The sequence below is a fragment of the Calonectris borealis genome, chromosome 7 (assembly GCF_964195595.1).
Source record: "Calonectris borealis chromosome 7, bCalBor7.hap1.2, whole genome shotgun sequence".
Taxonomy (NCBI): Eukaryota; Metazoa; Chordata; class Aves; order Procellariiformes; family Procellariidae; genus Calonectris; species Calonectris borealis.
Genome location: NC_134318.1, coordinates 25,853,743 through 25,872,367, shown reverse-complemented (window position 1 = coordinate 25,872,367; position 18,625 = coordinate 25,853,743). Strand labels below are relative to the sequence as shown.

Genomic DNA, 18,625 nt, shown 5'->3' with positions numbered 1-18,625 from the left:
AACTGGGGGTCAATGCATAATAAGATTGACAGGATTTATGGGGTCTTTCTCATAGTGAAGGGCCAATCCAGTAGTTGAGGTTATGTCAATGTCTGACCTGAAGGACAGTTAATGGATTTTTCAGGTTGATAGTTTGTTCTGTTCTTTTTCTTTACTTACATAAGGTAAAGCTACCAAGCTGTGGCACTTATCTGCCTGCCTTGGAAAAGAGTCAGAGTGGAATGAACCGTCATCCCACGGAACATGTAAACACACAAAATTAGCAGTATTGTCAATATCAGCTGTTCAAAGATGATGGATTAGGTCCTTAAAATTTTGCGATACTGGTTTAAAAGTCGTGATATCAAAACATAGAATATTTTGGATACTTCATATCTAGCTTCTTAGCCTTTATCCCTCTTGGTTACCCAGGAGGTTGGATGAGGTGTCCTCCCTAGGTCCCTCCCAGCCTGAGAGAGCCATTCAAAAATCACAAGGGGAGAAATCCTATGGCTTTAAAGTGTCTTCTGAGGTAATTTCTAATATTCTTTACTATTGAAAAACCTGCAATTGAAAGAAAAGCATCAAGAATCATAAAGGTGTCAGAAGTCCTTGGCTGTAACAAAATGAAACCTAAACATAGATTAATTTTGCCTAGCTTCTCTTTGGATGAAATACATTGCATATCTGTTTTTCTTAAAGAATGACAGTTCAGGTAACAGACATCTCTCCTGGGGTATTTTTTGTCATTGGTCAAATTCTGGTGTACCTAAGCCCCCGAGCAGTCCTAGAGCCACCTGCACACTCACCAGGACATGCCCAGAGGAGTAGGTGTTCTGCATCACTATGCAATTTTGGCCATGAGAGCTAAGACCTGATTCTCTTCAGAGGTGATCACTTCCAACTCCACAGTGAACTGTGAACTGGCTACTTTATGCAAGGAAAGGAGACCACCCTCCGAGTTTTTCTGTCCTCTGAAGTTGGCAGCAATTAAGTAGCCATTTCCTCAGCTTTTTGACACAGGGACTGGCCTGGTTAATGAAACTCTTGTGGTGTAATAAAGAAGGATATCCGTAATACGGACAGGGCAAAGTCAGAAGAACTTTCCGAATAAAAAGTTCTGGGCAGCCCTGTCATCATTCCCAAGCTAGTCTGTGCTGTGAGCTGTTGTAAAGGCATCTCGAGTTTTATTATGCCTAACCTGCAGAAGGCCTCTTCCTGGCAATGGCTCTTGGTGCCAGATCCACCAGGAAGCATAGTCTTTTCAGAACTGTTTAGAATTCACAAGACTTACTTTTGTTTATTGAAAGTACAGCCTCAGTCTCAGCTGCTTTAAATTTGCCATTTGCTGCAGAATTTGTTGAAAGGGTGGCACTGGGAGAGCGAAAACTCAGATTCATGAGATGTTTGTAGGAGTCTTTGATCTCAAAATCCTTCTGCTCCAAACACAGTGGTAACATAGCAATGGCAATATTTTGTTCTTTAGGAGACTCATGAATATTGGGGTGTGATTTGGACTATTGCACATCCGTGTGGTGTAATATTATGGGCTTAACACCAAGCACAGTAAAGTTCACTAAAGTCTCGCCATCACCACCAGTGGATTTTGGATTGGGCCACATATGTGCAGGCAGCTCATCCTGAGCATAGAAAAGGCAATTTTCTAAAAGCAGGGTGAAATAAAGGATAACTGTAACAGTATATGGATCTGCAAAGGGAAATGTAGTCCGTATGAAACCGCAGGAAGCTTATTAAAGTTTTGTCATATGTTGGTAATGAAAACATATTGGGCTAATGCAAATATGCAAATATAGTCAGGGGAGCAGAGTTAATCCCTCAAAAAAGTATCAAATATATTTAAAAATAATTTTTGGCTCTATGTTCTGACTGTTTGTGTTTGCTTTCCTCAAATATTTTAGCAAACAGGTTTACTCATAGAATTATTCACATTGTAACTAGATATTTGAGAATATTTGCTTAAAATGTATTTTTAATAAATATTAATAATAATAAATGCATATGTTTGCTCTAGAAACCCAGCTACAAAAGTTCTGTCAAGTCTGACCAAAGAACGCAGGTAATGCTAGGTGGTGAATACCTCCAATGACAACTAGCAAAAGTATCTTTAATTTTGACCGTTGTATACCTGCACCAAGCTTGTTATTAGGTGGTTGATTATTATAAAAAAAAAGTTGTTATCAAAGAATTTGGACACACTGGAAGAAATAAGCTATTTGATTCTTACCATATAGCGTGAATATGTGGGAAATAATCGGTGACTGAGGCTTACTTAGCTCTGGTCAAAATTAAAGAGGTGAAATATCACAGCGTAAATAAAGTGCAGGAAATACATCCTCCGCTCTGCTCAGCGCAGCGATGGCTGAGCCTCCCTTGCTACAGAGAGGGCAGAAATGACAAGAGGGCACCGGAGGAGCGTGGGGAAGGCGAGAGGGAAGCCAGGGCGCCCACCGCCCTCCCTCCGCGCCTTCTTGTCCCCGGGGGCTTCTCCTCAGACCTGCTCCGGCTAAAGCCAAACCGAGGGGGCGGGCGAGGCACCGGCCGGCGCCCGCCGGGGCGGGCAGCGCGCGGCAGCGGCGGGCGCGAGGGGGCTGCCGGGGCAGCGGGACAGCGGGTGAGGGCAGCCCCGGCCCGGGCGGCGAGGCGGCTGTGCGGGTGGTCTGCTTCGGCCCGTGTCGGGGCCTGCTGGCCCGCTCGGTACCGAAACCGAGCCCACAGTGGCAGCCAGGAGCACAGCGCGTCCCTGCCCGTACTGGAAGATGTCTGCCAGCCAGCACCTCCCTTGCACGGCAAGGTGAAGATTTTTCAGCTAAAACGTCGTCAAATGACGGGAAGCAGACCGACTAACGCGAGCCCTCCTGCTGAAACCTTGCTGAAAGAAAAACAAATAAATTTTCAATCACATTGTGCCTAATCGGTACCTGAAACAGCAGTGAAAGGAAGCTAGCGAGGACCTAGAGGCGGGCGCTGGGATGCGGGCACAGCACACTCGCCTGCTCCGTTAGCCAGAAAACAAACAGTGATGGCATAGGTAAAGGGTGAGCCAAATGTTCCAATGGCTGGAGAGCAGCTGTGCCACTGAAAATCCACGAGCCAATTTGTTTTTAAACTACTACATGGCAAGGATTGGGATACTGAGCTTGGCACAAAAGGACCCTGGAAAATGTGATTTATGCCTCTCTTTTGACAGAGTTGTTATAAATATTCATAATATTTGCAATTTTGGAAAAAGCGGTTGTTCTGCCATGTAATTTGGAATAGAAAACTAACTTCCAGGCGCTTCTCTGCATGGACAAAACTGGAGTCAGGTTACTGTCCTGCTGCAGAATGTGCTTTTGTTGCTGAAAAACCGCTACACTGCAAAGTTTTCAGGAGGTTCACAATGTGGCTGGAGTATTAACTAAAAAGAAATGCCTAAGTAATTGATGGTGGATTTCAGTGAATGAGCCGAAGGAAATGAAACATGGGGTTACACCATCAATGGCAAAATATTGCCATGGCAATGGGTAGCTTTGCCAGGAATAAACAAACAAACAACAACAGGCCTCTTCTCTTTCAGCAAAAAGTTAGAGAATTTTCTGTTCTCGCCTCACCAAAGTCTGTGCTTTTGGACATCTTGGAGGAGAGAAGATGGTGTACCCTACTTACACAAGTCCCACAAATCCAGCTCCGTTCTCAGTTGTACGATTAGATCATTTCCAGAGCAAGAAGTAACCTTTATATCCAGGGGAAGGCATCGACGTTTGCTTTATAATGATTTCAGTGCTTTGGTTACTGTAATTCTGCCCCACTTTCTTGCAGAAGGTGGAAGGGCTCAGAAGTAACGCAGCTCTGTGTCACTCCTAGCTGAAGTCAATCCTGCTTCGGGAGAGACTGCTGACAGGGAAGATTTCCTTATGGGCAAAAACATGGGCCCGCACTTAAATTAATGAAGAGCTTTAAAAAAAACACACCGCAGAGAACAAGGGAGCCGAGAAAGCGCGAGCTGCCATTTTGCCCAGGCACGGGTGCCAGGCGGGGAGCGTGACGATGCACAGGCACTGGAGTCCTCTCCCCGCAGGGCCTTCAGTGGCAAGCCCTCTGCCTCTGAAAGCTTTCTGGACATTTCTGGCCATCCCCAGTCCCTCAGAGGATGCAGTCCCACCACCGGGTGCGAGCTCTGCGGGTCTCCTCTCAACCCAGGGAGACAGACCTCGCCACTGCCCAGGCAAGGACTCAGCGATGGTGGGGTCCTGCCTAGCGTCCGTACGCTGAGTTTCTTGCAGTTTTGCAGGCTGTTGTCCCCCTTTGCCATCTTCCACGCGTAGCATCTGAAATTCCTGCTGCGCACCCATATCTGGGTGTGCGCTGGGCCTTGCTGGCATCGTTCCTGAGGACGACAGACATGGCCCGGTGTTGGGCTTGAGATTTCATGGCCTGTAAAGCAGGAGCAATGGGCCGGAGCCAGGTGGCCATGTGGAATGAAAGGAGGAGTAACCAGCAGTGAAGAGAGATCTTCTGCTTACAGGTGTCTCCTGGTGAGGAGACAGCACCTACGTGAAGGAGCCAATAGTGAGCACGACTCTATTAAACTTCTGTACCATCCGGTCGACCCTAGGAGACTTTGTGATCTGTGTAACACAAACAGCGCTGCCAGTCTGACAGGGAAGTGTCAAGACCTATTAAAGTTTGCAAAACTCTTCTAATAGCAATCCTACAGCAGAAAAAATAAAATCATCCCATATGGCTTTCCAGTTACTTGGCATTCATTAGTTTTGTCTTACCATTCTTTATATAATAACACTTAGGTGCTGCTTAAGTTCCCTATGAAATATTTAATGTAGTTTACTGTAAAGTGTTCAGGCTGAAGACTCTTTCTTACAGAGTATTCATACTGCACCTAGCACTAATTTCAATTGCAGCTGCCAGACGGTATTGTAAAGATTCATTATTACCATCAAGCTCTGTCCCTACCCTGTCCCTTTTCAAAGAAGGTCCATTCTTAACTACAGGTTTAACATAGCTGGTGTTTAAATAACAATTTTCTTTTTTCCATCTGAAATGATCAAACCAGTCTCCAAGCAAATAAATTTTTTAACTTAAACTTTTAATTAATGTTGCGCATTTTGAACGGTGCTTGATCCACTTTATTTAACCAGCTCAGAAAACATATAATAAATAAGAATGGTTCTTCTTCTAAAAAAAAAAAAAAAAAGCAGTTGGGGTCTATTTTGCATGAGAAAATATTTTGTTTAGGAATGACAGTTGTAGGCATTCTCTCATACATTGTAATATTTTCCATGTGTGGCAGCTTGTTTTTCAGTGGTACAAATATGTGCAATAAGGGCTAAGGATAAAAATTAATCTAACAGCTTTTGCAGCAATGCTTTTGATGGTTTCACTCGATTTCATTTTCCTGTTGGATACTGTCGTTAGTTCTGCTGCTTGCAATATATGAAGCATAATTCTCAAAGGTTCACGAGGTTGTAGGGATCCAGTAAGAGATGACTGATTTCTCCCCCCACACACATACACTCCACCCCACACCCACTCACCCACCCACCAGCAAAACATAATGCTGTACTATTTTTGGTAACAGGGAAAGGGCCTCCCTGTGAAAACAGAAAGCAGTGTATTTCTCAGTTACATCACTTTGCAATCTAATGCTGTGTTGTGCTCAGTGTTTTTGTGGTGATGCAAGTCTTTTTTTTTTTCCTTTCTTTTTTTTTTTTTCTTCCCTTCAGCCGGTTGGATTTTCCCCATCTTACAGCACCTCGCAGGTCTCTTCTCTGAGCAGTACGTTGCCTGAGTGAGTGGAAACATACAGATCAGCTGCAGGTTTCTGTCTACAAAAACAGAGTGAAAGAGAAAGAAAAGGGTTGGGAAAGCAGAGACAAATATTGACCTGGACTTATAGAAAGACATCCAATGGCTGAATAAAGAACCCCTGTTCATGTTTTGGGATATTCTTTCAACTGGCTGGAACGAGAGCGGATCAAAAGAATGGGAAATGCCAGCAGACCCTTTAGAAGAATTGCTTATTTCTTATGCCTTTTATCTGTGCTTTTGCTGACTGAAGGGAAGAAACCAGTGAAGCCAAAATGTCCTGCCTGGTGTACTTGTACCAAAGATAATGCTTTATGTGAAAATGCCAGATCTATTCCTCGCAGCGTTCCGCCTGATGTTATCTCACTGTAAGGGCTGTAAGCATTTGGTTATTTAATTTATGATTTACAATGAACTAGAATGTGTGGTGTTTTCAGTGCATACAGAAGGATGCTTGCTGCAGGGAGTACCTCCAGCATACAGAATCATCAGATAATGTGTTAAAATTGTGCTGCATCCTTGAATCCTGATTTTTACATCTCTTTCATCTGTCTGTCTGTCTGTGTATGTGCACACATCCCATTTTATACCTTCTTCTATACTACATGTAACCTGTAACATTCATTTTTTTGCTTTTTTTTTTACTTATATAAATAAATTTCTCTGTGATGACCAGATCAGTATTATAAACACAGATATATGAGACTACATTAATATAAGGTTGTTTTTTTCTTCTTTCCAGATCCTTTGTGAGATCTGCTTTTACTAAAATCCCAGAAGGGAGTTTTTTGCTCACACCATCTCTGCAGCTTCTGTGAGAAATATTTATATGATACAATTTTTGTTATGAAATGTCTATGTATCCATAAATACTATAGAAAGGGTCTCAGTATTAATTTTATAAGAAACAGCAAGAGAAGATTCATTAGATGACAAAATACAAGACTTTTTAGCAATTTGAAAGATAGTGCATGTTTAATTTTTTTCAGTGTATCTACTTAGTATTTTGCAAGGCTATCTGTTGTCAGTGTTACTTTGAATGATTACATACTGAAGCTTTCGGTGACAGAACGTATGCTATCTTTATTATATTTTAATTAACATTACAGGAGGGATTTGAGCATTGCAACAACTATTCTTGTTTCTTTTCTGCAGTCTTGGGGCCTGATCCCAATATAAAGCTGCCCATTTGCAACTCCCATCGGCTGTGAGCTCAGAACCCCTCAATCAGCCCCTTCACTGCAGTGGGACAGGTCCTGAAGTCCCTTTCCATGTAAAATTGCCACTGACTTCTGTGGAAGTTTAGTCACTTCAGTGGGAGTTTTGCCTTCATAGCGCCTGGATTTGACCCTATTTGTTATTTCATGTTCTTTGGAAAAAACCCAAAAAGTAATGAAGATTTTCTTACAATCAAAAAAATTTAAGCAGTTATTTCAAAATCAAATACTGCGATGAGGTATATGCAGAAAGAGAGTATTTTGGGATGTTTAAATATTAGATGCATTTCTATATAGGATTTTTACAGGCTCACAGGCTTTCCTAGAAATGTGGGCATACGATTACATAATTGCGAGCTATACAGAGGTAGAGGGGGTGTAACCTGAACTGTTTATAGTGGATGTGCTGCCAGCCTGACACACACCCAGATTTGTCTCAGAAATCTGGCAAGACAGACTCCCCGATGTGATCAAAATCAAAACTGGACGTCTGTCCCAGACTGGCTTCCCGTGCACTCTAGATGCGGTCAGAGGTGTCACGTTGATGTATGGGAGCCCTACGGCTGTTAGATTAAACTGCTGGTGCACCGATGGCTGAAGCCCTGACCCTAGCTGTACTCTGCTACCTCAAGTGGAGCTGATAAGAAGGTGCAGACAAACTGTACAATTTTGGATACAGGGTAAATAGGTAAATGCAGTTACTATGGAAACCTAAATGCTTTTCCATGGTGCTTGATTCCAGAGAAGCTTTTCCCAGGTGGTCACAGATCACAAAAAGGACACATTTCACATAATTCCTGCAATGGGCCTTTCAAAGGAAAAAAAAAAAGAAATAGCAGCATTGGTGGAGCTTGTATCTGAAGAGAATGAGTAGGACATCATCTCTCTTGGCTACGATACGCCACCTACACTTACCGATCTCACTGCCAAGGGAGGCAGAATTGGGTAGGGTGGAGTAGGACAGGCATAGTCTTTTTATTTTGAGTTATTACAGTGCCTGGCACAGTGGGGTCTGTGTCTCTGGCAATGTCTTTTGGTGTTTTAGTAATGGTAATAATTTGCATGATCTGCTGTATACTTCACTGAAACGCACATTCTGCTAATCAATGCTGCAACAAAAGCTCTGACCCCAGAAAAGCAGGTTTTTGTTCCATTATGGGCTTTGATGAGAGATCTGTTAAAATGGTGCAAACAATCTACAGATTACTTACTTCTGCTGCTACCTAGCATTTCTAAAAATACTGCTGAACACTTTTCCAGATACATTTCTAACATGATAGCTGAGCTGCTTGCCATCTTTGGAAAGTCAGGCTGCTGATCTAAGGCAAATGACTCCTTAAACACAGACCATAGGAGCAGGATTGTATCTGTGGGGCCAATACTCCAGTTTGTAAGTGGGAAAGAAAAATTTCCACCTTTGGCAGAAGATAGTAAAGGAAATAAGGATATGGAAAACTCAGGTTAATTAAAAATTAAACTAAGTTTTAGCTTTGCATGATTATAGCTGTATGGGTAGGTTTAGCCAATAGCAAGATTTAGCAACCTATACATATTTTTACATAATAGTCTCCAGCATTACATTTTTAGAGTCCAAATGTACCTTGGTATCTCCAGTATGCCAGTCACACATTTCTAAGAGTGGAATGTATCTGCCGCTATTATTACTTGCTACAATTTTTACTGTAGTAGCGGCAATGATCTCTGGAAAAGTCATGGTCTCATTGTGCTAAACACTACTCCTAAGTCCCAGGCCAGAAGAGCTTTTCTTCTTCAGTAGCATGGATGGAATGCTCTGTGCTCTTCACGTGACAACAAAAATACGATGGACCTACACAGCTACGGTGAAGTGCCGGCAGGAGTGTTCCCTAAATGTCGAGAAAATCTCCTGCTCTCATCTCCACCACTCGTAACTCGTATCAGCAACGTGCTGAGGGTGCCCTTATAAACTGATGACATGAAAGCCCGTAGAAAGAAGGGAGGTAATCACGGCACTAGGATCCGTACCTGCTAGCAGCATACAGGTCCTGCTAAGCAATATAGTCCCTAGCCACGGTGCAGTGTCTTCAGCCTCTGTCCCTGGAAATAGCTAGCTGGTGGGTCACAGATCAAACAAATCTGGTGTTTGAGGTCAGAGAGTGGGAGAAAAGCCACTTTGTGCATCAAATACGCATGATACAGCCATTGAGGGGAGGTACGAGATGGGAGGCAAATGAGCTCACCAAGTGCAAGACCTATGCTATAAGCCTGGCAATATCTAAAATAGCTATACTTTTTAAAGAGACACCACTTTTAAATTACAAGGAGGGTAGAGTGCAGAAAAGGAAAAATTATCCAGTGAAATCACATCAGAAAAGTGAAATTAGTTGCAGGCAGCAGATTTACTAAATTGGTCTTCTGGTTCAGAAATTTTACAAAAATACCTATTTCCTCTAAGAAAGAGAAGTATTCATTGTTTCTAACAAAAAGGAGGAATTTCCTGCTTATATTTTTCGTACATATATAGGAACATACCTAAAGTGGAAGAAGCACATCTGCAATAGCCAAGTGAGAAAATAAATCTACTGCAATTTACTCTTAATGCAAACCTCAAAATAAGAGATTAACTCATTAAGCGTATTAACTCATACTTGGAAATCTTGAATTCCTGAATGCCTAAGGATGTCACAGTGTAAATCTATTTATCCATCAGGTCCAACTGAATAAAATATAGATGTGCATCTAGTATTCCACTGCGGTAAAGTAAAGTTCATTGTACTTGACAATGCCTCACCATATTAAGGGTGTGGCAGTCCAGAGCTGAATTAAAATGGACAAATGCAAACATGGCTGATAAGCATAAATAAAGCTGGAAAAATCGATGCTAGTCCACTTTTAATGCTTACAAAATTACATAAAATTAAATGTGTTTCTAATATTTTTACTGCTAGATGGATGAAAAATACATGCACACACTAAGAGCTATCTCCAGCAGGTATAATGTGGTCTTAAAAATAGTTCTGATTTGAACACTGACTAAATGAAGAGATTTTCCATTTTTTCTCAGTAACTTCTCAGTACCCTCGGGTCAAATATGTTCAGAAGTTTAACTCGTAAGTTAAGGGATTTTCCTGCCTGTCAGTGGTGCAAATTCAACCTGATGTCTGGCTAACCAGCTGGATGCTTTCCCTGTGTTGTCATCAAAAGTAAGTGTTCTTCAAGACAATTTAGACCTCTTGAACATTTCGTTGTCGTCCAAGTATGTCTCCAGTGGCGCTTGTACAATCCTATTGTTTTACTGGCATGATAAACCCACGTTTACATCCCACAGAAGTCAATGGAATTTTATCAGATGGCCCCAGTATGCAAAGCAAGGAGTTGTTGGATCCTTCCCTTTGCACCAGACTATGGTGCAATGTATCAGCCTTACGATCCTGTAGTGCTTGCACAGACAAAACCATGAAACCAGGCAGTGGAAATTTGGCCTACCATGGCTTGCTGAACTGTTTTCTAAAGCTGCTAATAACCTAATGGTCTTTTGTTTTGCATCTCTTTACACAGGTTGTTTACATCCAACACTTTTGATGTTATTAGTGATGATGCTTTCATGGGCCTTCCTCATCTAGAATATTTGTGAGTGGACAAAAGTATATTTCCTGGCATTATTGAATAGAGTGGGTGGGCTTCCAAGTTCCAGGCATTGCTTTGACCAGAATGACTTTACGACCCGTTACAGGTTCATAGAGAACAACAGCATTAAGTCAATTTCAAGAAATACTTTCAGAGGACTGAAATCTTTAATTCACCTGTAAGTAAAGTGCTTGAATATATTGCTTGGTATATTTAATATAGTAACTGAACCACTGTGTTGTTTAATTTCGCATTTTGATATATAACTGTTCACATTTGTTTAAGCGGTATTAATAGTAATTTAATTAGAGTGTAAATCTTTGTGTTTCCACCAAAGATTTCCAAACTGTGGTATGCGTAGAAGGCAAGACCCAGACAGCTTCCAAGTGGTACGTTTGGCAGTAGCTCCCCAACTTTCTCTGCTCAGAGCACTGGGGATTTCCAGCTGAGCATATAGGAGCAGGATGGGTCGGGAAGCTTGGCACTGACAAGGTGAGTCCCAGTTTGGGACTTGAGGAGGAGGAAGGTGGGAGCTGTGGTCAGCGCTGAGCTGCCACAGTGGTGAGAGGCTGAGGGGTGGACACACACTTCTTCCCAGGTACCCCAGTCTGGCATAGATCCAGGAGAATATTATGGCCATTCCAGGGACCAGCCATCACTATCTGTACCTGTGTCCGCTTCAGCCAGTACCCGTACCCAGCAGAATTTGACCAAATCAAATTTGAAAATTCCCATCCTGAACAATTTTAAATAGAAGAGTTGCAACAGAACGCACTTCTTATGACTTCCCGATCCTTCCACTTAACTGTAGGGCATATCAGCCTTTAGACTTCAAGAGGATCGGCTTCAAAGCCGATTGCATTGCACCCTGTCCTCTCCTGCACGCAAGCCAGGGCATCCCACGGTCAGGATCCATCACGCACTGACACTAGGGTCTGCTTAACATTCCTTGTGTTGCTGCTCAGCCCTTCGGCTGTCCTGGAAACACGGCCAGACCCCTGCCCTCTGACATGCTGCAGCCCCCTCGCTGCGTTAGCCGAGAGGGGAAATTCGTCAAAGGCACTCTGGATGCTAATGTGGCTGTTAGGAGCAACGCTTCCCATGCTCACGCCAGCAGAGGCATTTCTCACGCTGTGCTCAGCAGGTGAAACGCACACTGGCAACAAATACCTGCAACAATTCACTGCAAACACAAGAGTAGCATCCTCATGCTCTGAGCTAGCAAGACAGTTTTTAGACAAGCTTTTGTCTCTTTATCTTACATCAGGTTTATCTTTTAACAATAATTTTATTTTAGCAAGCGATAAATGTATTGAAATACAATATGTACTGTAAGAAAACATAAAATTACAAAAATAATGTAAGAGAAGTAGGCTAAAAGGTCTGGGGTATGCCTGACATGGGTTTATACCCAGCTCTGAGCATTTGCATTCTGAAGCATATATCTTGGGGTGTGTGTCGTAGGCAGGGGAGTGGATTCTGACCTTTTGGCCTTAACACAATAACCTCCAAGAGGGTTTTGAAACAGAATCATTTAACTTTTTCTTTCATATATTTTGACACAGGAGAGAAAGCAAAGGTTCCATTTTAAATAATTAATGCATAAATATAATAGTTGAATTGCAGTTCATCACATCCTTCACCACATAGTAAATGTACCATAAAACACTTTACCCATCCCTTTTTGGTCAGAATAGTGTAGACTCACAGCTGGCTGAAACCAAGCCTACTGTGGCTACTCATGTATATAAAGTTACTTATAGAATGACTCTAGGTCTGAGGAAGAGGAAAGAGAGAGGAGAGGGGAAACAGTATGTAAACAGACTGTGCACATCCCATAAACATATTAGAGGTATAGGCATAATTATAGTATTGTTAAAAAAGGCAGATAATTGGATAAGGCTGGTAACTGGGACCCTATCTTCAGAATATTTATGCACATGAATAGCTTTATATTCACAAATGGGTCCCGTACATTATTTATCAAATTCATTTACTTATTTAGTAGCTGTTGCTGCCAGTGAGCAATTTGCTTTTCTAACACAGAGGAAGGCACAGTTTCTTCTCCACAGAGCACACAGTCCAAGAGTAACATCTTGTCTTGCCTGTTACGTTGGTTTCTGGGGATGCTTCAGCAGTTTTTTAAGAAAAAACACATGCAAAAGATAGAACCACATTTGAGGAGCCACTGCGGTTTGCATGTGGTTGCATGCACATTTTTGGGATGTAGATGTGTGCATCATGCTGCTATTGCTCATGGAGCACTATTCATGAAGACAATGAGAAATTTGCAGAAAATAACTGCAAAGGCAGGTCCATTAACCACAGAATGTTACTAGTTTAATCTGCTTGCAGAACCACTCCCCACCCTTTGGGGAAAATTGCACGTACGCGTTAAGAATAATCATTTGGCACCCTGAGGCATTTCTCATTTAAGAAGCAGGAGAGTACTTGTGTACATAAAATATATTAAAAAGAATCACGGTAAATAAGCATACAAATGAGTTCCGTGAAGTTAGAGAAGATGAACTTTGTTCTATTTATTCTGTTTGCTTCCTTTTCACAACATAACTTTTGCAATGCAGTAAGCTATCCAAACATTTGTATTTTTATAATGCAATTAACTTTGATAATTACAGTGTGTCCTTACTGTAAAATGGAGCCATCTAGTATTTATCGTTATGCAACACAATTCATGTTGTGCTCAGAGCAGTTTTAAAAAAAGGCAGATTAAAGAAAAATAGCATTTTTTTACAAATTTACTAATTTAATGTCAAAATCTTACAGTTAGGATTGGAAAATAATTTCTATTCACAATATATAATTTTGATTGCATTTCTTCCAGAACTGCAACCATAAGTTTAACTGCATGTTTGAGTCAACCTTTGCTCTCTTATTATAAACCAAATACCATGTACAGCACCATCTAGGCAAGCCAGTGTTTTCTAATATATAAGTATGCTTTTAACAGTGGAATATAAAATGCATCATTTTCATCCAAAAATGGCAAATGCATAAACCTTGTGTAAATTTTTCTGTCAGCCATATTCCCATGGCAGTGGTGAACCACTAGTACTTCCAAGCACATCATCCCTTTCAGTGTGCTATAATCCAGGTCATAAAGAATATATAGGGCATTAAACCTGCCTCAGCCTGCAAGTCTACTTAGCTTTCTCCATGAGCTACCTGACTTCTAAAGTATTGCTCTTGAGTGTAAAATTAAGCATAAGTGAAGCACATGATACATACACCAGTGTTACAATCAGATGTACTTTGAAAGTGGTAAAGTCAGAACGGACTAATGGCATCATCCCGTATCTACTATTCCTGATAAGGCAAACACTTAATTTTAAATGAGGCAGTAGACATAGTACGTCTGGGCCTGTTCTTGAATTTAAGGATATGCTTGGCTAGAGAAATTGTAGTTAAAAAATAACTCTTACATTTACAAGTGAAAACAGAATAGGTTCTAAGTGTCACGCGCTACAGATTCTAACTGGGATCTTAAACTAGAATGGTTTCTTTCCATTTTCATTTCTTCTAATAAGTAGTAAATAATTTTGTTAATCAAAAGAGGAGTAAGCTATACCCTACATTATTCTTTTCCTGTCATGCCCTCAGTGACATCTCAGAGAGCCTAGACCTTTGGTGGACTCACACAGACGTGGCTGACTGAAATGTAATATATTGCTTGTTCAAAGCCTGCCTGCATTTCCTTGTCACTTTTACTAGCTAGAATACTCACTGAATTTAAATCAGTTTGGGAATTAATGGCAGTTTTTTGCTGGTCTCTCTCACACACACACACATTCCAGGAAAGAAATCAATGCTGATCAGCAATTTCTTGTCTATTACTGCGTATTTCCAAAACCTATGAGCTAAGCCTAAGTCCAACGGAATGAAACCTAGCGTTAAGATTTTGCTTCCAGAAGAGATACAAGAAAGTGGGGAAATTACAGTAATATGAACACCATGTATTGGTATCTCATAAGGAAAACATCAGTAAATCCAATCATGACTGATTGTTTTAAAATAATGGTGTTGGCAGAACACCAGAGGTGATTGCACTTTTTACCCTGCCAAGCGAAGTACTGTAAATGCTGCAAGGCTGCTGAAGAGTCAGAAAGCAGAAGGAGGCATGGCATTTTAGTGGGAGAAAGAGTCACAAAGTAAATGAGCTATTCTTAAAAGCAATCTTTTAGAACTAAGTGCTGGAGAATACCAGGGTTCTTTACCTTAAGAAAAAAACCCACACAGAATTACAGCTTGCAAAAATGCGTAATTTCATGAACTAGCATTGATACGGAAGTGTCTTCTTTTACAGGAGTCTCGCAAACAATAATCTCCAATCGCTTCCAAAAGACATATTCAAAGGCTTGGATTCTTTAACAAATGTGTAAGAAAGCAATTAATTAATCTCTTAATTATACTAAAAATTTAAAGAGTTGATTTTAGAGGATATTCTGAGTAACCATTCAAACTGATGGCCGGTAATGGGATGTTATTACTGGGTAGAGACTACCCAATCTGGGTAGGCTTGGGTTTTGTCTACTGTTGTTGACAATTTGCTTTAGTTTTGAATACTCCACCAGTTATGAAGATAAGTAATATTGTTAGTAGTTATGTAAGAGAGCTGCATGTTCATTAAGACTTAGTGAACAAGAAGGGAGTATCCTTAGGGATGCATGAGAGAGCATGGCATGAGGGGAGGGTGGAAGATATTTAACGGAGTAACATTTCTATGTGCAAATAATTTCTGGGAAGGCTATCTTTTATAACAAAATCATGTGTTAGTAAGTACCACATCCCATACTAAATCGAACTGCAACCGAACCAAAACATGAACTTGTTTAAATATATAACTTAAATACCAGTAAAAATACAAAATATAGATAACCAGATAAATCCTACAGTTGCTTCACTGAAATATGTCCTGTTTACAACACACCAAATTCTGGTTCACCTGATTTGGGATAATGAGCACAGAACATCCTTTCCCTGCTCCCTGTATTAACAAGGTAGGCTGAACTCATAGTGTAGAGCTGCAGCAGTAAGTTGTGGAGATGGGCAGTGTATCTGGTAGCATTGCTTGGCATGACTGATCATGGCCAGGTGGTTACACAGCCTGGTCCTGGCGCTCGCCCGTTCCTGTACATACGATCTGAAATCTGACCGAAGACAGCTGTAAAAGGCTTGAACAGAACTCCTTTGCTTCTGTCTCCTAAAGCCCTAAATGAGTATATCTAAAGGAGATAGCAAATACTGACTGGCTGACCATAAGGTTACATCAGTTCCCATTTTGTTATCTAGAATGCTCTTATTGAGAAAGGCTAATCCAAAAGAAACAACCTCCCAAAATATGGGGCCAACAGTTTGGTAGGCTTTTGTGCACCTGTAAACTTGGGGAAATCAACAAAAATTTCCTACTGATTATCAAGTTAAGTTCTCCTTGATTTCCTTAATAGAACTAAATCTGTGTGGGTTCTGGTATGTAGATTTAACTATGGGTCAGGACAAATTAAGCCAGGAAGGCATCAGTTGAGAATAAGCAAGAGGGCACATATTTAACAAAAGCCCCGTTTGTTGTTGTCCTGCAAGGAGGAATGCATCAGCTGACTACTTATTTTCAATGCATGATTTATTTGTTGTAGAGATCTTAGAGGCAATGCGTTTAATTGTGACTGCAAACTGAAGTGGTTAGTGGAATGGCTGGGCAGCACCAATGCAACAGTTGAAGACATTTACTGTGAAAGCCCACCAGAATATAAGAAGCGCAAAATCAATAGCCTCTCACCGAAGGAATTTGATTGCATTATTACAGGTAATGTGCTTCAAATTATTTAATCTTGTTAAATTAAAGTCAAAGCTATATATTTTTTATTCTGGGGTCCATTTTTGCAGGAAGTCTGCATACTGGATGGAACTTCCGCTAAAATCAATATGAATTCTGTGCAGGTGTAAGTCTGACATGTGAATTACTTGGGAGTGAGGTCTTATATTGCAGCTTCTACTCAGACTTCAATATGCTGAATAAGGATTTGGAGAACTGGGACATAAAACAGCACCTCTTTTCATTGAGAAAGATTGAAAAACAAGTTGCGGTGCTCCTTTATCAACAGGAAAATTGGACTAGTGATGAAATACTGTAATTTGTAATAAATTGGTATCTGATAAGCAGATTTTTTTTCAGTACAGTATGGAAAGTATCTCTGTAATTATCATATGTTGTGTGCACTTTTACAGAATTTGAAGTTTATCAGTCCCTGCCATACCAATCTCTGTCAGTAGATACTTTCTCATACATGAATGATGAACATGTGGTTATTGCTCAGCCTTTTACTGGAAAATGCATCTTTCTTGAATGGGACCATGTAGAAGTGATGTTCAGGAATTATGACAACATTACAGGTATGAACACTGCTCGACAAATAACATTACAACAGCTGATCCAAAAAATGGTGCTAACCCTGTCTTTTACTTTTGTTTTTATAGGTACTTCAACTGTTGTGTGTAAACCTATAGTTATTGAGAGTCAGCTGTATGTCATTGTCGCGCAGCTGTTTGGAGGCTCCCACATATATAAAAGAGATATTTTTGCCAATAAGTTTATAAAAATTCAAGATATTGAGATCCTTAAAATCCGAAAACCCAATGACATTGAAACTTTCAGGATTGCTGAAGACTGGTATTTTGTTGTTGCAGACAGTTCGAAAGCTGGTTTCACCACGGTTTACAAATGGAATGGGAATGGATTTTATTCCCATCAGTCTCTGCACGCCTGGTACAGAGATACTGATGTCGAGTATCTTGAAATATCTGGCAAACCACATTTAATTCTGTCAAGTAGTTCCCAAAGACCTGTAATATATCAATGGAACAAAGGAACAAATGAATTTGTTAAGCGTTTTGATATCCAAGATATGGAAGATGCGTATGCAGTGAAACATTTCAAAGTGAAAGAGGATGTATACATTTGCTTAACAAGATTTATTGGGGACTCTAAAGTAATGAAATGGGGTGGTTCAGCATTTCTGGATTTACAAAGGATGCCATCCCGAGGGTCAATGGTATTCCAACCGCTTCAGATAAGTAATTATCAATATGCCATTCTTGGAAGTGATTATTCTTTCACTCAAGTCTATTATTGGGATGCTGAAAAGGCGAAATTTGTGAAGTTTCAAGAATTAAACGTACAGGCACCAAGATCTTTCATACATGTCTCCATCGATAAACGAGATTTTCTCTTTGCTTCAAGTTTTAAGGGAACTACCTTGATTTATAAACATGTCATAGTTGACTTAAGCGCATGACACTCATAATTCTGAGATTACATCAGACTTTCTACCATAAGTGGACAAAATGAACTAAATGCATGATGACTCTCTTATCTTACTTCCAAATGAATGCCTTTAAAAGTTGAGATTGCTAGAACAAAATATTACTAGTATCTTCATCTTTAATTGTCAAGTCTAGTGGTGTTGGAAGTTGCATTTTTTAACAAACAGAAATTAAATTAACTGTTCTTTGCATCCACAATATGTAAATATGTGTGCAACTGCATCTGTTGCTATAAAGAATATTAAGATGTACTTTTCCATTTATTTATTCACCTGTTTGAAACAACTGCCAAATAAAATGTTTACATTTTGTGTCTTTCACATTCCAAGTATTATTTGCAGGTGATACTTTTTATTCGTGTGTATATTATACACATATAAAATAAACCTAAGAAGGCATATTGCCCAATGCAGTGTCGTACTGCATGGAAGATGCACGGTATCGAAGATCAGGTGGGTTTTACATATAACAAGAAGTTCTTGATAAAAATACAGCATTGAACCCCAGTCCTATAAATTATCATCTGGACATATCCTTGCATTTATGTGAAGCTTCGCTGATTTAAACGGGACTCCACCCAGAAAAAAACATTCAGTTATATAGATCCGGTTGTAGGATGGAGGGTTCAGTTATACAGGTAGGATGGGGCTTTGTACTGTGTA

The 18,625-nt window shown here is 40.5% G+C and overlaps 1 protein-coding gene across 4 annotated transcripts in view; it reads left to right on the top strand.

The window, feature by feature from the left end:
- Positions 1-18,282, top strand: part of LGI1 (leucine rich glioma inactivated 1) — a 31,581-nt gene extending 13,299 nt beyond the window's left edge. Inside the window, exons 2-9 of one of the 4 annotated variants that reach the window (XM_075154700.1) lie at positions 5,721-6,170; positions 6,545-6,616; positions 10,557-10,628; positions 10,732-10,803; positions 14,950-15,021; positions 16,277-16,446; positions 16,869-17,033; positions 17,118-18,282. In XM_075154700.1, coding sequence (XP_075010801.1) covers positions 5,980-6,170; positions 6,545-6,616; positions 10,557-10,628; positions 10,732-10,803; positions 14,950-15,021; positions 16,277-16,446; positions 16,869-17,033; positions 17,118-17,935 — 1,632 coding nt within the window. In that variant the 5' untranslated portion in view covers positions 5,721-5,979 and the 3' untranslated portion in view covers positions 17,936-18,282. Of the gene's footprint in view, positions 1-5,575; positions 6,180-6,544; positions 6,617-10,556; positions 10,629-10,731; positions 10,804-14,949; positions 15,022-16,276; positions 16,447-16,868; positions 17,034-17,117 lie in introns of those variants that run through there. The other 3 variants (XM_075154703.1, XM_075154699.1, XM_075154701.1) reach the window with 3 other exon arrangements.
- Positions 18,283-18,625: the final 343 nt, after the last annotated feature.